This window comes from Melospiza georgiana, chromosome 12, assembly GCF_028018845.1.
Source record: "Melospiza georgiana isolate bMelGeo1 chromosome 12, bMelGeo1.pri, whole genome shotgun sequence".
NCBI classification, from domain to species: Eukaryota; Metazoa; Chordata; class Aves; order Passeriformes; family Passerellidae; genus Melospiza; species Melospiza georgiana.
In genome coordinates, this window is record NC_080441.1 from 8,361,266 (window position 1) to 8,381,646 (window position 20,381).

At 40.4% G+C, this 20,381-nt stretch overlaps 1 protein-coding gene across 6 annotated transcripts in view; it reads right to left on the reverse strand.

Moving 5' to 3' along the window:
• IL1RAPL2 (interleukin 1 receptor accessory protein like 2) overlaps positions 1–20,381 on the reverse strand; it is a 332,472-nt gene that overhangs the window by 10,117 nt on the left and 301,974 nt on the right. For all 6 annotated transcript variants that reach the window (XM_058032763.1, XM_058032766.1, XM_058032765.1 and 3 more), the window contains 4 exons: positions 16,126–16,255; positions 10,044–10,189; positions 4,734–4,877; positions 598–768 (listed from right to left, as the gene is read on the reverse strand). In XM_058032763.1, coding sequence (XP_057888746.1) covers positions 598–768; positions 4,734–4,877; positions 10,044–10,189; positions 16,126–16,255 — 591 coding nt within the window. The remainder of the gene's footprint in view (positions 1–597; positions 769–4,733; positions 4,878–10,043; positions 10,190–16,125; positions 16,256–20,381) is intronic.

Below are 20,381 nucleotides of genomic sequence, written 5' to 3' on the forward strand. Positions count from 1 at the left end.
GGATATGATTTGTGGTCTTTTTGATTTCCTGAAAAATGAGTCTGGTAGAAGAAATGCCATAACTACCACTAGGAAAGCATTGACCTTTGCTAGAGACATCCAAAGGTGCTGCTGAATCTTATGAGACTCCCAAGTTAAGGAAAACCCCAAAAGACAATAGAAAAGACGACTTTTACTAGTAAAGCTGCTGCAGAGAAAACAACTACTCACTGAAAAAACAAATAATCCATTTTCAATCATGTAACAGAGATGGTAAAATCTTTTAGAAAGTTTTCTGCTTAGTTACCTGTGTTTCATGTAGACATTTTGGACTTGGTAATGCTTGCAGTGCTGCAGCCTTCCCTGTCGGAAGGTTGGCAAATTGATTGCCAATCAATGATTTGCCAATCAATGGCAAATTGATTTCAATGGAAATTCCCTCTGATTTCAGTGGTGCAGGAACAAGCTCTAACAGAGAATTCAGATTTGCAGTGCTGAGGAAACTTTTCCAATCTTTGCAAACATTCCCAAGGTTTTCCATATCTAGTACTTATCACACAGTCCAGGCCTTTGTGACACATCAGACAGAAATTAAACTGAAAGGTCAGAAATACTTACTTCCACTAGGGATCAGGTCCCTATCTGGAATGAAGAGTTTATATCCATAGTGCTTTTCTAGAACATCTGGCAGAATTTCAAGTGCAAACTGCTCTTCTTCATTATTATCACGATCTAACGCATCAGGATCCACTTTGGTGTAGGAAAGATAAGCATCATATTCTTTGTTGTCTGTAAGAAAATAAATCGTGTTCAGCCTGCTGTTTGCAAGAACACTATAAGGAACACAGGAGAGTACTGGGAAATTGTATTATTCCTTGAAACCACCAAGCATTTCCCAAAAAATGGGGACTTTTCACAGGAACATATAATCTGGCTTCCAGGCAGAAATCACATGGATCCTTTCAGTTTTCTTCTGCATGCTGAGCAGTAACTCTGCTCCATGTGGTCAGACATGTGCCACAGCTGAAAACATCATGGGCAAAATTTTCATACAAATACTAAAGTGGAAACTTTTACTTTAAGCCTTTACATATTTGTAATGCAATTCTTTCAACCTCTATTCCTCAAGAGTTCTAGGAGTATGATAAGTTTTCAGCTTGGAAAAGTTTTGAGCCTGGAAAGTTTTGAGCAAGGAAAATTTCCTTCCATAAGTAATTGTGAGAAAAGACATGATTAATTCAAATAAATACTGACTATTCAGAAAACAATGCCAAATACAAACAGTTCAAAGCATTTTTTTTTCCAGAAACTCTCATCATTTTAAAAATCAATATCATCATTTTGGATCACAATCCACTTGATCCACAAGATTTGAAAAACTTGGGGATCACATTATAAGAGAGACAAATAACTCCCATTAAGGGCAACATTCCTTCTCCTCCCCTCCTTCCTCCTCCTGCCCAGCACTGGGGCTTGTCTCCAGCTCTGCTTCTGAAACACGGAGCTAAGGGCTCATGAGTGTGCCAGGAACAGAAGTGGTGCCACCACAGAGCTGGGGACCCATGCTGGGATCAGACTGTCTTAGTGACATTTCTCTTTGTATTCCTCTGCAGTAATGGAAAACAGTATATTGAAAAAGTCAACCTTCAGCAATTCAGCCTCTAGGGAAGAGCCCAGCTGCCATTATTTACAGAAAATGAAAACTCAAATAGTTAATGTTGTGAGAAGAAAACTGCATGAATGGAGGGTTTCTGAGTACCAATTATCTGTAAAGAATAGTGCACATGAAAGATAATTAAAGCAGTTAAAATTCCTCAATATATTCTGATAAAAAGAACAAATACCTAATCATAATAAAATATATCTCTTTATGACCTTGAACTGATGGTTACTTATAATTCCTGACACATAGCCAGACCCATGAGGGTCAGAGCTGTAGTCAAAGCATGTGAATAATTACATATTTGTAAAAGGCAATTTGCCTAGTGCCACCATGGCTGTAGGGGACGATGGAAGATGTCCACCTGGCTTGCTGACATTCCTCTGAAGTCAACAGGCCAGCCAGCTTTGGAGGCCTATCCAAAACCTGCCTCCCTGTCCATAAGGAATGCTGCCAAAACCTTTTAAGAGATGCCAGTGATGGTGGAGGCAGCATCCCTGCACAGTGTGGGAGCTGCAGAGCCCCGACATCCCCGGGTGCAGAGCACCAGGGTCCCTGAGCCCCTGGCCACAGTGCCAGCCAGCAGGATGCTGACAGGAGCAGCTCCCTCGGGCTGCTGGCAGCTCGGGCAGTGGTGGTGCAGCTCCTCAGCCCCAGCTGGCTGCCCACAAGCTCTGTGTTCCAGGGCAGAGAAGGAGGAGCTGCCCACACTCACCCACTGCTGCCTCTGGGGGCTCTGGGAGCAGCGCTGTTTGCAGCCATTTCCTAAATGCATCCTTTAATCCTCAGGGTCATTTTCTCTAAAAGCAATGCTACACACAACACAGGAAGTGAGAGTGTCCGGCATTGCTCACGTGGGGTATTTTTAGAAATAGGAATAAAGCAGATCTGCTGAGTTCCAAATCTTCTTTTTTAAAGAAATACAGATACAAGTGGAAAATGACCCTGTGATTGCATCCATACAGCTGAGAGCTCATGGGAGCTCTGCATGCTCCCCCTACATGAGAAGAAACAAACATCCCCATATATGCTTTGACTTCTGTAACATTCTGCCTCCATCTTTCATCCTGCAGGATCAGAACAAGACACAAGGCTGTGAAAAGTCTACAATTATGCACTGAAAAAAGAAAAGGTCGTTTTAAAAATTTATAGGCACACAAAAGCCCCTACATACTCATGGGGCTTCCTCTAAAGAATCAGAAAATAATATTGTTTCATAAATTAAAAAATGATTGAACCAAGTATTTTTATATGAGTAAAAATGCAGCAGTTTCATGCTGAAAACACAGGATAAACAAACTGAAGTGATAGTGGAACCCTGGAAAAAGTTAAAGATAGAATCTAAAATGTTAGGCTTTGTGCTTTCCCAGATCAACTGCACCTGCGTAAGCAGTATGATAAATTATATAATTGTTAGATGTGATGATTGTTTAGTAATTAAATGTAATTATTATATAACCATAAGAAGAATAGTGAGAAACTATGCTGGAAATTCAGAGAGGGGCTAAATTTATGTATACAATAGAACAATATAAGTTTAATAATTAACATGAAAGTTATGTAACGATAGAGTATAAAACATGATCATTTCGGATGTATGGTCGGAGTCAGATTTGGGTTGAATATACCCCGATTCCCAGAGCTCTTAATAAAAAGCACCACATATAACCCCCCGTGATTATGTGTTTCTGAACGCTAACAGAAGCAGGCTGGAGGAAGTTTCCACTTCTGGTTGGTGTGAAGCAGGGATATTATGTTGGCATAATCCCAGGGTGTTTCAGGTAAAGTACTTCTCAAACCACATAATCTCACCCTTCCCTTTGTCCTAGGTACCAATATAAATATTGTGCAGTATTGTAGAGTATGGAAAAAGCATAAATTTATTTTTTTCCCAGTCATACATGAGGATTGAGAAAGAGCAAGTTTCCTGATCTCTATTCCTGCTATTTATCACGGAATCACAAAGTATTCTGAGCTGGAAGGGACCCACAAGAATGATCCCTCCTCATTCTAAAATTCCTTAGATGTCATTCCATCCATTCTCCAGGACTCCTATGGATTTCATCATAGTGGAACCTTTTCACACCATATCTACCCTTTGTGAAACAGAAACATTTATCACTGTGATAACAGAAATGCCAATTGCAGGAGGCAACATGTCTATGCAACTGCACATTGTTTTGGCACTATGGAAAAGGTGTCCCCTGCTCTCTTTTCAAATACATTTGAGTTTCTGGATGTACCATTCCAGAGCCTGTGTGACTGCTAAGTGCTGCAGTGGGTTATGGCAAACACCTGGACTTGAATACTGCACTTTCTCTCTTTAGCAGATACTACTTAGATGAATATTAATAGCATATTAATTACAAAATAAGTGTTAAGAACATAGTAAGAGGATTTAAAGATTGGAATTTAGTTTAACGGGCTTACTCCAGCTTCATAGAAGAAGGAATGTTCTATATTCAGAATTAAAACTTCAATTTAAAAATACAAGTTTAGTTTTAGGCACCAAATAGAATATATGCTAGTGAGAGGGAAGGTGGGGGAAGAAAACTGGAAAATAGTCTATTTTATTCCTAAAGATACACCCCAGGCAAGCTGCACATTCCCACCAAGTTGTTTACAGTCTCCCAATGAGCTGAGGTAACCAGTTAGCCTTAGAACAATCACCTCTCACTGGTCAGAGGAGGTCACTGGAAGCCTGGTGGCAATTCAATGAAAATGCTTCATGAAGGACACCTGGTGAAAGGCTGCTCAGATTTACAACATGCATCTCAGGAGAGGGGACCCTGGGCACATGCGGCACTGGACACATGAAGGTGAAGAGTTCACAAATGACATGTGAGCCTCTGTAGCAGACTCATGAACAATTCTCCTGGCTCCCTTTGGCTCGTGGCAGAGCCCAGTGACATTCCTGTGGAAAGACTCATTGATCTCAGGGGGCTTTGGGAGCAAGTCTTAGGGCTTTACACTGTTGGGTGCTTAGTAGTTTAAACTAGCAGCAGGTGTCTTTTAGGATTCATTTCAATCTCACCACTTTGGATCTCTGAAATATTTCCATTGCATATATTGAGTTTACTGTGCAACTGCTTACCATCAGCTGCTTCATCTCCTCCAAAGTTCTGTCTGTAGAACAGCATTAACTCTATGTTGTAGCACTTATAGATGGTCACGAGCAAAATAAGCAGAAGAAGGATGGCTCCCAGTCCTCCAGCAAGTTCTATTTTGTAGATCAAATCTAAAATTAGCAAGGAAAGGCAAAAAGGTTATGATCTTTCCAAGCTGTATTTTCTCTAATCCACTGTACAATTCCACATAAAATTGTGCAGCTTCCAATTGCAACCACCATAACATTAAAAATTCCTAATAATTGCCCATTGCCTATTATTTAATTTTACTCATTTACTCCATCTACTGCTTATCTGAAATAACCATCTGAAATCCAGAATGCATTTGAGGCTACACATGTAAACCTCCTACACAAGGACTATGTAGTGATTTTACACAGAGGAGTAACCAACTTTTAATGAGCTGGTGGAGTTTGAAACTTCTGCACTGCCAGAGTGCATCAAATGCTGTATGCAGCATGTGAGGACAGATTGGGCAGGATCTGGTCCCTTCCCCTCCAAATTAGGCAGCTTTGGTTTTCTATTTGTGAAGCCTGTGGACAAGCTGATGTGAGCTGCCAAGCCAGGGCTTCAGCTAGATCACTGGAAAATGAGTTGGGCTTGCAGGAAACCCAAGGCAACACAAGAAGCCAGGAGCACACATCAGGCTGCAAAGAGCCACTTTGTTTGGCACGGCTGCTAATGGGGTTCTCACATATTTGTAGAGCTCACATTATAATTTAATGGGACCTAGTGTTAGCTAAAATTTCCTACTCAGATGCTTTTGTTAGGAAACAGCACAAGAAGTCAAAGAACTTCACAAATGCATCCAGACACAATGATCCATCTTTTACAGTTGGGGGAACAGGCTAGCAAAGAGAAGCAGCACGTTCAAGGTCATTCAGCAAACCAATGACAAAATGGGATAAAACCCTTGGATACCAGTCCAGAGCTCCATCTGATGCAAGGGACTAACTTGAACAGCATTGCTTTTTATCCTGAAATGTCCTCAGAAAGTAATATTGCTCCTAACACCACCTGGCATATTACTTAGCCATAAAAGACAGAGGATGACAATTTGACTCTCACAGCCTGTATTGGTTCAGATAAGACGTCATGAAGATATTTGCTGCTGTGACAAACACAGTGAGAAGTTGCCAGACTCACACAGCTGGGACAAAGTTCTTGTGATATTTATTGTTCTAAAACTTAGGTCAGAAAAAAATTACTCATATGTCATTTGTGTCACTTTCAAGATAAAAAGCAAATTAGCTGCGTATCTTTGGGGGTTATTTTTGCCTCACCATGCCTTCTATTTCAATAATTAACATCAGATGTCAAGCTATTCCCAGTTTCCAGTATCTCTGATGTCTGTCTGCCAAGAAGTCATGGACTAATAGATGGAAAAAGTCTATTATAATAGCTATTTAATCTCTCTGAGAACACAGGGAATTCATGGGACTTTTACTACACTGCATGATAAAGCCTGCATCCTCTGGGGGATAAATCTAGGCAAATGGAGAACAGACTTGGTTAAAATCCCTTTTGAGGGGATTTTATTTTTTTTAATTGTACTGAATTTTTTTTGCTAGGAAATGGAGATGATGGCAAAACTGCCAGCTTGGAAGGAAAGGAAATGCTGAGCCTTGCAGCCCACACAGGAGCACAGAGTTGTGCTCACTTTGGTGGGGTGAATAGCAGGGTATTAAGCTAACCCACAAAAACCAGATTGAAAGGCAAAACTGATCAGCTTTTGCATGTCCATTATTTGTCTTGCTGCCCCATGAATTCTCCTAGAGTACAGACATAAGGACTCTAGGAGATTCCTTATGGAAAAAGAGGCTTTCCTTATGGGAAAAGCTGGGGCTTTTGTGGTCTCCTTATTTCCACTCCAAAGTGGAGACAAGGAGAAAAACCCAGGATGTTCATTTTTCTTGCCTACTCTACTTAGCCTTGGCATCTGATTAATTCCTTCCTCCTCAAGTGGTCCTCATGAGATAAATAGGGAAGCAGCATATCCAACACTAGAAAAGAAGTTGAATCTGGTCTCTGTGCTATAAGAGTGACTGAAAAATAGCAAATAATAATATTTATAGTTTCTAATGTAAAATAATGTAGAAGGACCTTGCCACAACATATTGCACATATGTCAGAGGAAAATGGCCTCTAAAATAGCAAAAGTCTCATAAATACCCAATAAGTGAGAGACAGTTACATTTTAGAAGTTTCTCATAATTTAGTGATGTATCAGTATCAAACCCATTCCCCCCTAAAATTAGTTTCTTGCATGTCTTAATTAAAGGCAGCCTCCTTTAAAAAAATCATGAGGAAAAGTCATCATAATATTTACTTTTATCTCAATTCACTACTTCTTGCCACCAAAAGCATGGTCTGACTTTATTCTGTGGTTTCTCACAAGTTATTTATCTTTCAGAACAGTTATATTATAGACTGTGTAGACTTCAGACACTAAATACTGGACTATTTTCAAGTCCTTTTGAAGGGAATCCTGAACTATTCCCACAACTAAGGGACAACTGGCTGTATATTGTATTTCCATGTTATTTGAGTACCAAACATGCTAGGACAGCATAGAGAAAAAAAAAAAAAGGCAAACCAAACCCAGGATTGTTCAGAACTTATTTCTGAACTGCTTGAGAGCAACTAACAATGTGGTCTTGAATTAAGTCAGTGAAGAAGAATGTGACAGCAGACAGTTGTGTTCAGGTCTTAGGAGCACCTCTGACTCTGCCTTTGCATTGGTGGCTTTGGGTTTGAAACTTGATTTGGTTCTTTTTTAGGTGAAAACCCCAAACAATAAAAATAATCCTAAATGATGGCACATGCTATGAGGCTACACTGGAGCTGTGCAAAAAGCCACTCCTGTATTCTCCTGAAGGTTAGAGGGGACTGTACCACTAATACAGCAAAGTAATTTAATATATTTTCCCTGAAACATCTGAACAGCTATTTTTTTTTTTCAAAGCAAATTATGTGTTAAAAATAACAATCTGATGTCAAAACAAGAACTCTAGAAAATCTTACACAACATCTACAACTTAGATTTTGGGTTTTTCCTGTTTTTCATCCAAGCCAGGAAAAAACCCTGAACAGAGGGCAGGTGTGAAGACAAAACAGGGCTACAAGTGCCTCTTGTCAAACATGGATAATGCAGCTCTTCACAGGTAAGTCTTTGGAGGGAGGAGGATTTCTCTGACTGAGATCTGTGCTGCAGCACATTGTAATAGAAATCCCTTCTTTGACATGCACAAAGGATACTGGTCAACAGCTTTCTGCAAGTCCTGCCCTAAATCTTGTCCCAGCTCAGTAAATACAGTAGTATTTCCTGACTCGTGAATATCTACAGTAAAATCTAAGCTGGAGAAAGTTAGTATAAGAAGCAATTAAATCAAGTTGCAGAAAGGAAAAGTTTGGTCAAGTATTTGTGAGAACTTAATAAATAACAAACAGGACAATAGGACAGGCAGTCAAAGGACACAGTAAAATACAGTGGTTATTTTAAATGACACTTTAATAGCCTGAAAATCAACTACTGAGAGTGCCTGAGGGGAATATAAGTTTTCTATAGCCACAGTGCAGAGAGAAATGAAATAGTAGCTGCAAAGTGATCTTTTCCACCTCCAAATTCTGTATTCAGCAGTGCCTCTTCCATAATTCCAGCAGAGCTCTGAAATATCTGCATTTTTTGTTATAAATAAACCGAGCTTGTTATTCTACTATATGCACACAGCAGAACATTCCCCAGTGCCAACAGAGATATACTTACTATCAGTTGTATATTTATGAGATTCAGTGGAAGGAAAGGCAGAACACTTTTTGCACTAGACACTAATCCTTCATCATGATGACCAGATCCCTTAATTAAAGCTGCGACAACCTGTCAGTTTAGATCACAGAATTGTAGAATTGTTTTGGTTGGAAAACACCTCCCTGATGATGGAGTCCAGCCATTAACCCAGCACTGCTGAGCCCACCACTAAACCATGCCCATGAGGGCCACATGTGCATGGCTTTCAAATCCCATCAGGGATGCTGACTCCAGCATCCCCAGATCCTTTGCCTCCTGGCAGCTTTCCAGCCCCTCTGCCCCAGCCTGGAGCCTGTTGTGACCCAAGAGCAGGACCAAGCACTTGGCCTTGTGGAACCTCACACATCTGGTCTCAGCCCATGGACCCAGCCAGTCCAGATCCTCTGCAGAGCCATCCTGTAGGGAAGTTTGTAGTAGATAGTAGAATGATCTGCTAGATCAACATTCCTTTATTCCAACTTTCCCACAGCGAAAGCACACAAAGGACTGGAGCTACCCTTTCAGGTTTGCCTCATGAAAATAATTCTTCATCTCCTGTTTTGGCAAAATAATTTACATCCAGGAGTGATGGCAGAGGTCTGGATAATGTATCAACTCCTTAGTCAATCTCCTGTGCTGATGTTCTGTGGTTTCACACAACAGCTTTGCCCCAAGAGTGGAGTCTTCCTTTGCTTTCCCAACAATTACTATTCTTACAGCTTTTATGTTTCCTAATACACTGTATCTCAGAGAGATCAACATCCAATCTAAATGTCAGCCCACTTATGAATAGGAGAGCTGATTGAACAAACAACAGAAGAACTGCCATGAGATACTGTTACACTCCCTTGATAGTGACTTTTTCAAACGCAGAGCACAGCAGCACTTTTAAATTTGGCACATTCAAATCCCAACAGTTCCCCTTCTGCTGTAGGTAATTTGTCAGTAGTGCTGTTCTCCATTCAGAACAGTATCAAGCAAGACAACCATGATGGGGTAACTCTCTATGTATTTGTGGCTCCCATTCCATGTTTTCATTCCTGATGCAGTCAGAAATCAAAATGCATGGAGACAGCTTAAAGTTTTCAATTTAAAACACAAAGCCAGGAAGTGGAGAAACATGAGAATATCTGACCTCAGTGCCAGGGCACCTGTTCTAAGAAATGTAAGTTTTAACTGGCCTAGTTAGTCAGTTCTGGGTCAAATTCTTAGGTTGCTAAGTTCAAAATATTTCCCCTGATTACTGGTGCCTTATGGGTGACTGTATTCCAGGCAAGTGCATCACCTGCAAGGCCAATTTTCTAGACACTGAAGAAGAATCCATGATTTTTTTCCCACAAATGGTAAACTGAAGCTATACATAAGCACACTTCAGCTCCAAGCAGGCACACAGGAGTCCAGCCTGGCTGAGAGAGGTCAGCAGGACCTCTGATTGATGAGTTGCTGCTGAGGCAGGTGAGGTCACAGATAACTAAAAAGGGAGAATTACCTTTTTTGCGCAGAAGAACGCTGGCGTGTCTCCGTCCATTTCTGTTCTCCACATGACATGTGTAGTTAGCCAGGTCTGCCTCCTCTACAGCATCAAAGATCAATGTCAACTCAACTTCTTTTTCTCCAAGATGTTCTCTGAGGAGTCTGGAAGGAAGGATACAGCCTTTGTTTTAACTGAATTAATATGGATGGAAGATTCCCCAAAGCACTATGATTTCTCAGAACAAGACAATGTTCCTTGGCCTCCTTCACTCCTGGAGATTGACTTGAAAGGAGACTCATGTTGCCGGAAAGAAACTTCACAGAGACATTCTCCATGACTACCAGAAGGCTTTTTCTCCTGCCTTGTCTAGTGAGGAGCTGAACCAAGGGCAGGAAGAGTGGCCATGAGCACAGTGGTTATGTGTGGCTACTTTCTTGGCTCCATCAGAATTAAATGCTAAAAACAATGTTTCTTTTAAAAGAAGTGACAAATATCAATTTTCCAGAAGGAGGATGTGCCACTAAGCCATCAGTGAACAAATTACAGGGCAATTTAAAGGCTGGGTACTGTGATACATTTTAATTCAGTGTGGAAAACCAACAAAAGGAGCTGTGCTACTCTCTGGAATTTTCCTCTGTTTTCTGGGGCTAGATTCTGACTTTTAAAAGAAACAGTGTCAAGAACAAGAGCTCTCTCCTTCTTTGACGGGAAAGTGGAGATGTGCAAAATCCCCACAAATGGAATAAAAGTTCTAGCAGACTTTCAGGCCAGAGGTACAGCCTTTTCATGTCATTGTTCTCATGTGAACATTAAAAAGAATGCAAAGTAAATGCACGTTTTCTGCTGCTGACATTAAGTCTAAAAATACAATACCCTATTCTCTCAAAAGGCTTATCACTTGCTCAAGAAAAAGTTGCTGCTCCTTTGAACAGAGAAATGTAATGTCAAGTAAAACCCACCAGATTAATTTGATCCTGTTTGTGTAATGCTGCACAAGAAGGTAAACAGAAAATGTGGGGTGCCCTCAGAGTCCCCTGTGAACTCACCATTGCATGTGGCACTTCAGTGAGTCTGTTCTCTGAAAAGACTGCACAGCACTGTGATGTAAAGGTAGAAATAAAACCCAGGGTCACCAAAAAATAAATATTTTCTCCCAAGACTAAAAGAAGGAAAGTGGATGGGAAGTAATGAATCAGAGCGCTGCCTGCTCTGGATGGAAACTGCTGCCGGAGACATTTACATTTGTCAGTAATGGCAAACCCCAAACTTCACTTTTATAAACCAAAGACATTGTGTGTGCACACATTTCCTTATGTAAGTGATTTCACATGACAACCATGGAACTCCAAACACACTGAAAACAAATCAAAGGAGAAGTATGAGGGCATTGCAGTAGGCAATCACAAACGCAAGCCTGACTGCTACAAACACATCTCTGCAGTAACTCAGAAGAGGCACAGGAGCATCCACAACAATTCAGCCTCTTTCACTGTGGCAGCATAACTTGCAAAAAAGCAAGTGGAAAAACATTAGTTTAAAACCAGGGTGTGTGTGTGTTTGAGAGTGTGTGTGTTGAATTTGGAAAAAAAAACCTCCTCAGAAAGCCTGGTCTGTTTCCATACTCAGCCTAATCACTGGGAGTGAGGTAAATCAATTCTCATTTACCTATTATTCTCCTATATCTATATAAAGACTCAGGAAAGCCACTCTGCTGGTAAACAGTATGCCCAACAACTTTTGGTCTACTAATCATGCTGCAAGGAACAATATAATCATTAACAGAGAAGATATCTGGGAAACTAATCTGGAGCATTCTGCAAATGTTCAGATTTTCTTGTTTACTGTAATCAAGATATTTTACACAGAAGAAAAATGGAGACACATTACAGTTAAGATAAAAGAAACTGTTATTTTTATCTACATCTAAACTACATGTATGTCAGATAAAATAACTGATCCTTAACCTAAATTTAAATAATACATAATCAGCTAAAGAGGAGCTTTCATAAAAAAAGAATATCCAATCTATTTGGGCTGACAATTTTTTTAACATATCTTCTAACGGCAATTTTTAGCAAGGGAAATCTATAAAGTGGGACCTGTAATGAAAATGCTGACAAACATTTAAGCATTGTGCTAGCAGCAAAGTGGAGAAAGCTCTTAGTTAAACCTTTCATTCCTGCTTTTTAATTTTTCTTCTTTTTTCTTTTAACATCACTCTACACTTACTTTATTGCCACAGAAATGCACAGCTGGTCACCTGCATTTTTTTTAATACACATGCAGCCCTTAATTAATTGCATTGATTAATTAATTGCTGTTGTTGGTTCAGAGAACATGGAGCAAAATACAGTATCAACAAGTAAGCCCTTAAAGGTGCAACAGCATTTGGAGCACATCCAGAAGATTAAGCTCTGTCCTGATCTGAGGTGGGAGAACCTTCACCAGCATCACTGTCAACACATGCCAGCTCCCACAAGTTGAGAAAAAAAAACTCACTCTTTCTGGGTTGCTGAACAAACTGTAAGAGTAATTACAACATTTAATGCACAGCTAAATCAATGGTGCTTGACAACTCACAACAAACAGGATGGAAAGAGAGAAATAAAAGGTGAATGATGCAAAAACAACACTTAGTGCCTTCTTTTCCTTCAGGCTGAAGCATTTTATTTGATCTGAAACAAAACATTTTGTCTAGTGAATAATTTTCAGGTAAGAGTACGAATTTTAAAAAGGAAGTGTCATTACAGAATAGAGATGCTTTCTTTGAAAATTATGCAATGGCTTGGATTTTTCAAATCCTTGGTCATATTTTCCCAGTACTTGTATGCACTAAGTTGAATCTGAATTTAAAACACTTTTATTTGAGACCATATTTTCCCAATATTTTCAGTCTTTGTATGACCACAGGTACAAGGCCATAAGAAAGCTTCACTTGGGTCTCTGCATGACAGAGGCATGAATTGCAAACCTTTACTAACCTGCATGAGAGTTGGGATTAGCAAAAATGAAACTTTCATTCTTTATAAAGCTGAGGATCTTGACTGTGAACAGGGTTATGAATCTACCCCCCTCCTTCTGTTCCTTAACAAGAGGCTGCAGATAAAGGAAAGTTCTGTGCGTACACAAGCACCTCTCCAAAGCAAAGTCATTCAGCGGGCAGCACAACAGTGACCTTCCCTCCTGCTTTCCTGCATTGTGTTTCTTGTTCTCTGCCCTGAATTTGTCTACTTGAGGAGTGTAAGCTTTTCAGGAGAGAGCTGTTGCTTCCATACCTCTCTGCCAAGCACCCAGCACATCAGCTATGGGAGTTGTGCCTCCTGCCCCCAGCACCCTCTCCTAACAGAAAACAACATCCTCATCTTGTCTGAGCATTTCATAACCATCTGTTGGCTTCTGCGGGTGATAAATCAATCAGACTAAATAAGGCTGCCATTCAAAATGTTTCCAGTCACTTATTTTCATCCCTCTAGGATAAGTTAAACTATTTCTACTTTAAAAATGGACAAGAGGGACAAAACAAGGACAAACATACTTTACAAGATGAGCATTATGACTATTTTGCAGTGTTACCTGTTGAAGAACAACAAAAAACAAAAAAGTAACTCATGGGTGTCTGAGAGAGCAACATTTAGGTCTGAAAATACTTTGCCATGGCAGAGAGCTGGTGTTGAAATTTGCTGTGGGCTGCTTGGATAATTAGGTACAACTGAGAACTCTGCAGACATGCTTAAAGACTCTGATTCCTTCTTTAATAATTCTGGTTCAATTTACATGACATTTTTCATTACTGCTGTAAAAAATCCACCTAGAAAGCAAAGTCTCTTCCACACATGTCTAACACCTGGGGATTTTAACTCAAGGGAAGACAAGGGGGCAGCTCAGACAGGGTGGCATTGCCTGCAAGTCCTGCAATACTTTGAGTTACTTTTTATCATGGAGCTTTGTAAAAAGGTCTAATAAATACAGAGAAGCCCAGAGTGACACAAATGTTACTCTTGGTGATGTGTGCTTACCAAAACCCAGTTCCATGGACTGGGTTTGAGCAGGAATGCTCAGGTTACATGCATCCTTATTTTAGTGCTTTCATGAGAGCACAGTGAGTGTTAACCCTGCACACTGGGGATGGGAGGTTTGTGCTCCCACATATCATTTGCAGACCTGAGCTCTCATCATACACAGAAAATCCAGCAACAAAATGGATGGGCACAGCCCAGGGTAAGGACAGCACCACCAATTCAGAGTGCTACTAAATTTGTGAACTAATTCAAGACAGGGGATGCAGAGCTGAAATGCACCAAAGGAACAGCCCATGGAGCATCTTGTTCTGGTTGTATGGATTCTGTACTACTCTTAGCTTCTCAAAATGAAATGTCCTGGTAACACATTGAGAAGCAAACTGATTAAGAAGACATCTAACCAGCAAGTTCACCGTGGCTCATCAAATTTAAAACATGACAATTTTTAAATACATCAATAAATATATCTGGGTGGAAGATGTGGGCTGCCTCAGGGCACTGACAGAATAATTAGTGCTGCTTAGTTCCCCTGAAGCAGCATACCTGTAATGGAACACAAAAACAAGAGCTGTTACAGGCAAAAAATCATTTGCAAAAAGTTGCCACTTCAGTTGCCATAGCTACTTCCAAATAAAAAAGGGATGGACTGGGGCACTGCTGGTAATGATGCAGTGTGTTTTGGAAAATGCTGTTTCAAATGCTGGCAGTAATCACAGGAGATTAGGGAGGTGATAAGTAGCTTTGCTGAAGAGAAGATTCAATGAATTGTGCAGGGTCTGTAAACTGAGTCAAAGCACTTTAGTGGAATGAGAAAAGAGACTTGTCACAAATTAGTTTGAAACATGAATGTGCAATGAGATGGCACAACAAAGGGCAAGTAACAGCCTTTTCAAATTCAGTTTCACTAATAAATGTACATAAAGGAAAAGTTCTGAACTGTGCTAAAGCTAGAGCACTCTTTAAATACAACCCTCAAATTGTCTTGATGCAGGGGAAGAACATGACCAAAATCACACTGTTCATATATATACACACCAGAGAGAGCACAATGCCATTAAGTGCTGACTACTTACAATGGCAGAAGTTTCCAATAATTGCTTTTTGTGGTCAGAAGCACAAAAGAGGATTGTACAATGGCAATATAAGATAAATTTAATCTCTGTGCAATTAAGTATATCTTAACAACTCATGGCTAAGTGGCTGAACTTCACATTATTGTTCAAGTAATGAAGCAAAGGGACCTCTCTCCTCTTGCTCTCCAAAATCACCTTTACAAGAAACAAAAACTCAGACAGAAGATTAAAAAATGTGCACTGGAAAGTGAAAAGACCTTGGTTCTCTTTATAATCCATATTCATTGTACCATAATCAATATTCATTGCATCTATAGGAGCTGGGACCAACTTGCCCACAGTATAACAATAACTTAGTCTTTGCTCAAAAACAATAATAAGGTAACTATTAAGGAGGAGAGTAAGGTGCAAATTCCATGGAAGTTCATGAGGATACAAGTGTGTTTTCTTTACAACTTACACCAAGTGATAACCAGCACCTGGGAAAAAGCCCAGAACAAGCTGGATATTGGACACAGCCACTTCTTTCTCTCCCTAATGTGTTAAACCTGGAGGGACAAACACTGATTCTTGAAGGCTCAGGTTAAAGCACACTGAGAGCTGAACCACACACACAAAACACATTTAGGAGAAGAGAAAAAGTGTGGTGGCTTTGACAGGAGACCATTTGTCTTCAAGATTAACAGTGGTGCTGGAATGGATGTCATCTTGCCAAGGCAGGTCCCATGGGATGCCTGCAGTGGACAGCACCAATCCCACACAGGGCTAAAATCAAACCCCAGAACACTCAGGAGATGCTTCAGCTTCCAACCATCAGGGGAATTTGGGAACAGATTTTCAGGCACAAGTTAGTCTGTCTTTAGGGAGCAACTCACACAGCCCTGGCTCCAAGTCATCCATCACTCTTTGGACAGAAAATGATTTCCACTTTCAATTAAAAACTTGTCAACCCAACAGGCTTGTGGGACATACAGTATTTTTAAGAGTAAATAATTCAAAAAGTACCTGACTTCGCCTTCTCTAATGTGACCTTCCAATTCTTCTATGAATTTTTCCCCTTTCATCCAGTAGATCATGGGGCCTGATTCTCCACTGAATCCAAAGAAAGCTTTGCAGGCCACAGTCAGTGGATTTCCTGAGGACAAAAGGAAGAGAGAAGATTAGAAGCTTTGTCATAGCTACTAGTGAGAAAATTATTTTAAGAAATATCAACACCTCAGATAAACCTCCTTACAAAAACTGTAGGAGGAGGAAAAAAAAAAGAATAGCTATAAACCACGTGAAAAAGAGTGATGTTGATTTGAATCTACAGGAAATGGGTGTAAAATGAAACTCTGAGGTTATCCATCCAATTTTTTTTCTGAGAAAAATAGTACATGAACAATGAGAAGGTATGGAAATGGTGGCAACATAAGGTGACACCAGACTGGTTGTTCAAAAGAAAGAGGAGACTTCCCTGTCAGACTCCTTGGATCTCTACCAGGTTTAGAGATTTGTCCCTAAAAGGCAGGTAAATCACTGAATGACTGCTCCTTACCCATGCATAAAAAGACAGAGGAATAATTCCTTCCTTGGTGAGCTGCTCACAGAGCTTTTAAAGATTCCCAAGAAATACATGATGCCAGTCAGCCCCACACTGATGTTACTGTCAATAGGCTTTTGGCTAAGGACCAAACTTCAAAGCATTATTCAAGCAATAGAGTAAAAAATTCTTCCTTTCACCTCCGCAAAGATACTCCCCCCCCAACCTCAAAAAAAAGGGAAAGAAAGACTGTAAATTGTTCAAATTTCTTTTCTCTTCAAAAAAAAAAAAAAAAAATCAGCATTTAACTGGCTTTATGTCTAGCTACAGATTTAACTGTTCTAGGTAGCCCAGAACTGTGCTTACACTGCCAGAACAGATGACTGTCTTCCTGCAGAAGACAACAAAAAGAAAAACAAAAGAAAAAAGAAAACAAAACCACAAAAACAAACAAACAAACAAACTCAGAAAAACCTCCAAGGACTCAGGAAATTTGGAAGAACCATTCTCTTTGTATGCACATACAGCTGCTGCACCCACTTTTCTTTGCCTATTTTACTTCACATAGGTGCTCCAGGTTATGGAGCAGGTGTAGAATCAGCAGCTTAGTGGGAGAACAGACCTCATTTAATGTCAGTGGAGACTGCTGCTGAATCTTTCAAGGCTTTGAGCAAGCATGGAAAGCCTAAATAACGAATTTTACTGTATTTGAAAGAAGTATTTTGCTATGTCAGGTATTCTCTGTGTTAGCAGGAGACTCTCCTGACTGAAATAGAACAGGCCTCCACTTTTCCAGGAGAGGCTGATCATTTGGAGCACACCACTTGGTTGAGCATGGGATAATGGTTTCCCATGATTGACTTACTGTGCCTTAATCATTCACCTCTTGTCTGCCCAGGAGTGATAAGTGGCTGTGTGCACACTCAGAGCATATCAGAGCTGCGTGTTAAAGTGCCTTTGCCTAAACCCCCACAGAGCTGAGTCAACTACTTGCACTTGTCTATCCATTATTTCAGTGCCCAATTTAAGACATGTCTAAAGAGTCTGATTAGTCAGGAAGCACAGCACTCCCAGCCACGGAAAATCAGCTGCCTTTAAATTGTTTCCAAGTCAAGATCCAAAATTACAACTCCTTTGAAACATTAGGATACAGCAAGAAAAGATTTAAAGGCTGCACTTGAGTCTCTGTTTCTCAAATAGCAAAAGACAAAAATGGAAAATGTTTATCCTGAAAATGTTTTCCAGACTCTTTCATTATCTCCATATTCATGATGAACTCTGGGACCACAGCTGGCCCCTGAACAGTGGAGATGCTGGCAGATTACACAACTAGACCAGACATACAAGAGAAGAAGGGGTGGATATTCAGTTATCTGCACATCCCACAACACTGACAACCATCAGAGAAAGTTCCAACTTCAGTAACTAATGAGGAGTCAGAAACACTCCTAGGCAGACATTTAATGCCACTACAAGCTCACCCAACCCTGTGAGGTGCTGTGTGTCCTCCATGGGTGGAGGGGACAACTGGAGCCTCTGGCTGTATCCACCTCACCTTTTCCCAAGATGCTGAATGCCTGCATGGTGTGAGCTCTTTTTGTCCTGCTTGCCTTGGAGTCACAATACACATCTTTTTAAATACCACTTGGTGATTCCTAGCATGTGGCTGCTCAGTCCTTGCTTGATATTAACGGAAAAAGACATTGGAGCAATGTGAAAAAGAAAAGGGATAGACAAGGCCCATCAGCATTGACAGATATTTGCCCTTTTCCTGGCACATCATGCTGGACATTAAGTGTTACAGGCAAAATATCTTACAGAATGTACTTTTCCTCAAACCAGCAGATGTTTACCTAAAAAACAAGCCCTGAGAAATGAAAATATTCCAAAGAGAGTCTAAGATTTCTATACATGCAGAGTAAATACCCTGAGGTAATAATGTCTGGTTTGAAGAAATATGAAGTTTTCTACACAGATAGGAAAACTTAAAAAACCCAGCTGTTGGTAGACAGCTTCTGTAATAAACAAACTCAATATAAAGCATCAGGAACCTTTACCATGACAACCTGCATGCTCTGAATGTGCCTGGGCAGATCTATTTCCTAGCTTTGCCACCAGGGAAACTAGCAAAATAAACTAATACCATGAACAGGAAAATCTGGAATGAGTTCATATTCCCAGCTCAAAATTTGGTACCAGCAACACCTGAAAAACTCCATAGTTCATCTCATCTGCAAACCCATCACTGATCAGGGGGTGGCATAAACAACTTTTTTCTCATGGAACAACTAATTTTTATCTCAGCAGCAGAATGATGCAGGTCTGGGTTGACCTGATCTGTCTTGGAGTGGAAAGAACTCGATGATACTTCAAGGGCCCATCCAAACTCAAACTCTCACTTGCAGTTCTGATACTCCTCAAGCTGGTAAGGACCTCTCACTCCTCTACAGCTTCTGAAATAACTTCTGGTTTATAACTCTCATCACTCCTTTTGCCTCTGGAAGGGGGACACCATCAGAAAGGCAACACTGACTTCCCTGCAGAACCACTTCATCTCCCAAAATAAGCCTCCATGTGGAAAAGTAAGGGAGATTTCTCCTCTCCTGCTCTATCACCACACAGCTGCAGCAGCAATCTGTCACTACAGGTTTTCAGGGAACTCCAGCCATTCCCATCCAGAAAGGAATATGGCATGTCTGACTACATTTTCCCCCAAATACCGTAATACTAAAAATGAGGCTGAAGTCTGTGGTCCCTAAATGTATCCCCCAATAAATGGAGAAATAGGCACTGAGCATGGACAGTGCCCCTTTGCAGGTCCTGGTTTAGGGCTGGCTGCAAGCCATGCAATATTACACTGAGCCACAGTTCCAGGCAGAAGGAACTGGCAGGCAATTTGTAAATCCACAAATTCATCTTGTGTAAGGCCCAACTTTTTGCACATCATTACTGCTATTCTGCATGACCTTCAGTAGTCCCACTACTAATTGGTCTTATTAAGAAATATTACCCTTGCATCATTTAATTAACAACATCAAAATTCCTGGAATGAATAGTATCCTAAAAGTTTTCCATTTACAGATGGATTCTGTTTAGATCAGATAGACATTTCAGATGCCTTTTACTTAATAAAATAATTAGCTGAGGAACAGAGAAAGTTATTTGTGAATTTCTAATGAATCAACAGTTAAGAGAGTGTTTGAAGAAACAAGGAAAGAAAGTAAAAAGGCTTGTTTGCAGACATCACTGTCTTCTGCTTTGCTGGGGTCACCTTGATACAGTAAAGGACCAGGTTCACCAGAAGTCTCTGTTTTAGCTTTTCTCCCTGCCTTGTCAATCAAGCAGGCTTGTTGCAGACTCCCAGCTGATAAGACACAACCACTGGCAGTAAAAAAAAAATATTGCTAAATCTTATTGTCCAATTTTCACCTGTCGATTTTCACAGTCAATCTGTGTGAACTCTACCATGCATTCAAGCAACTTCTTTTCTGGCAAAGAGAATTCCAGAGAAATGCAATTATTCAAGCAGAAGAGCTGCCTGGTGGTGGTAGGAGCACTGGCTAATGATGGGAAAAGGGTCTGCAAAAGAATTTAGCCAGGAATGGTTTGGAATGTGCTTAATGCAGGGCCAGCATGCTTTGACAGAGAATCATAAATTCTGCAGCACAATTTCTCTTGAATGAGACATGGCTCAAGTATAAAGTAAATTAAGCTTAAAATAACTAAAAGTTGTTCTGTC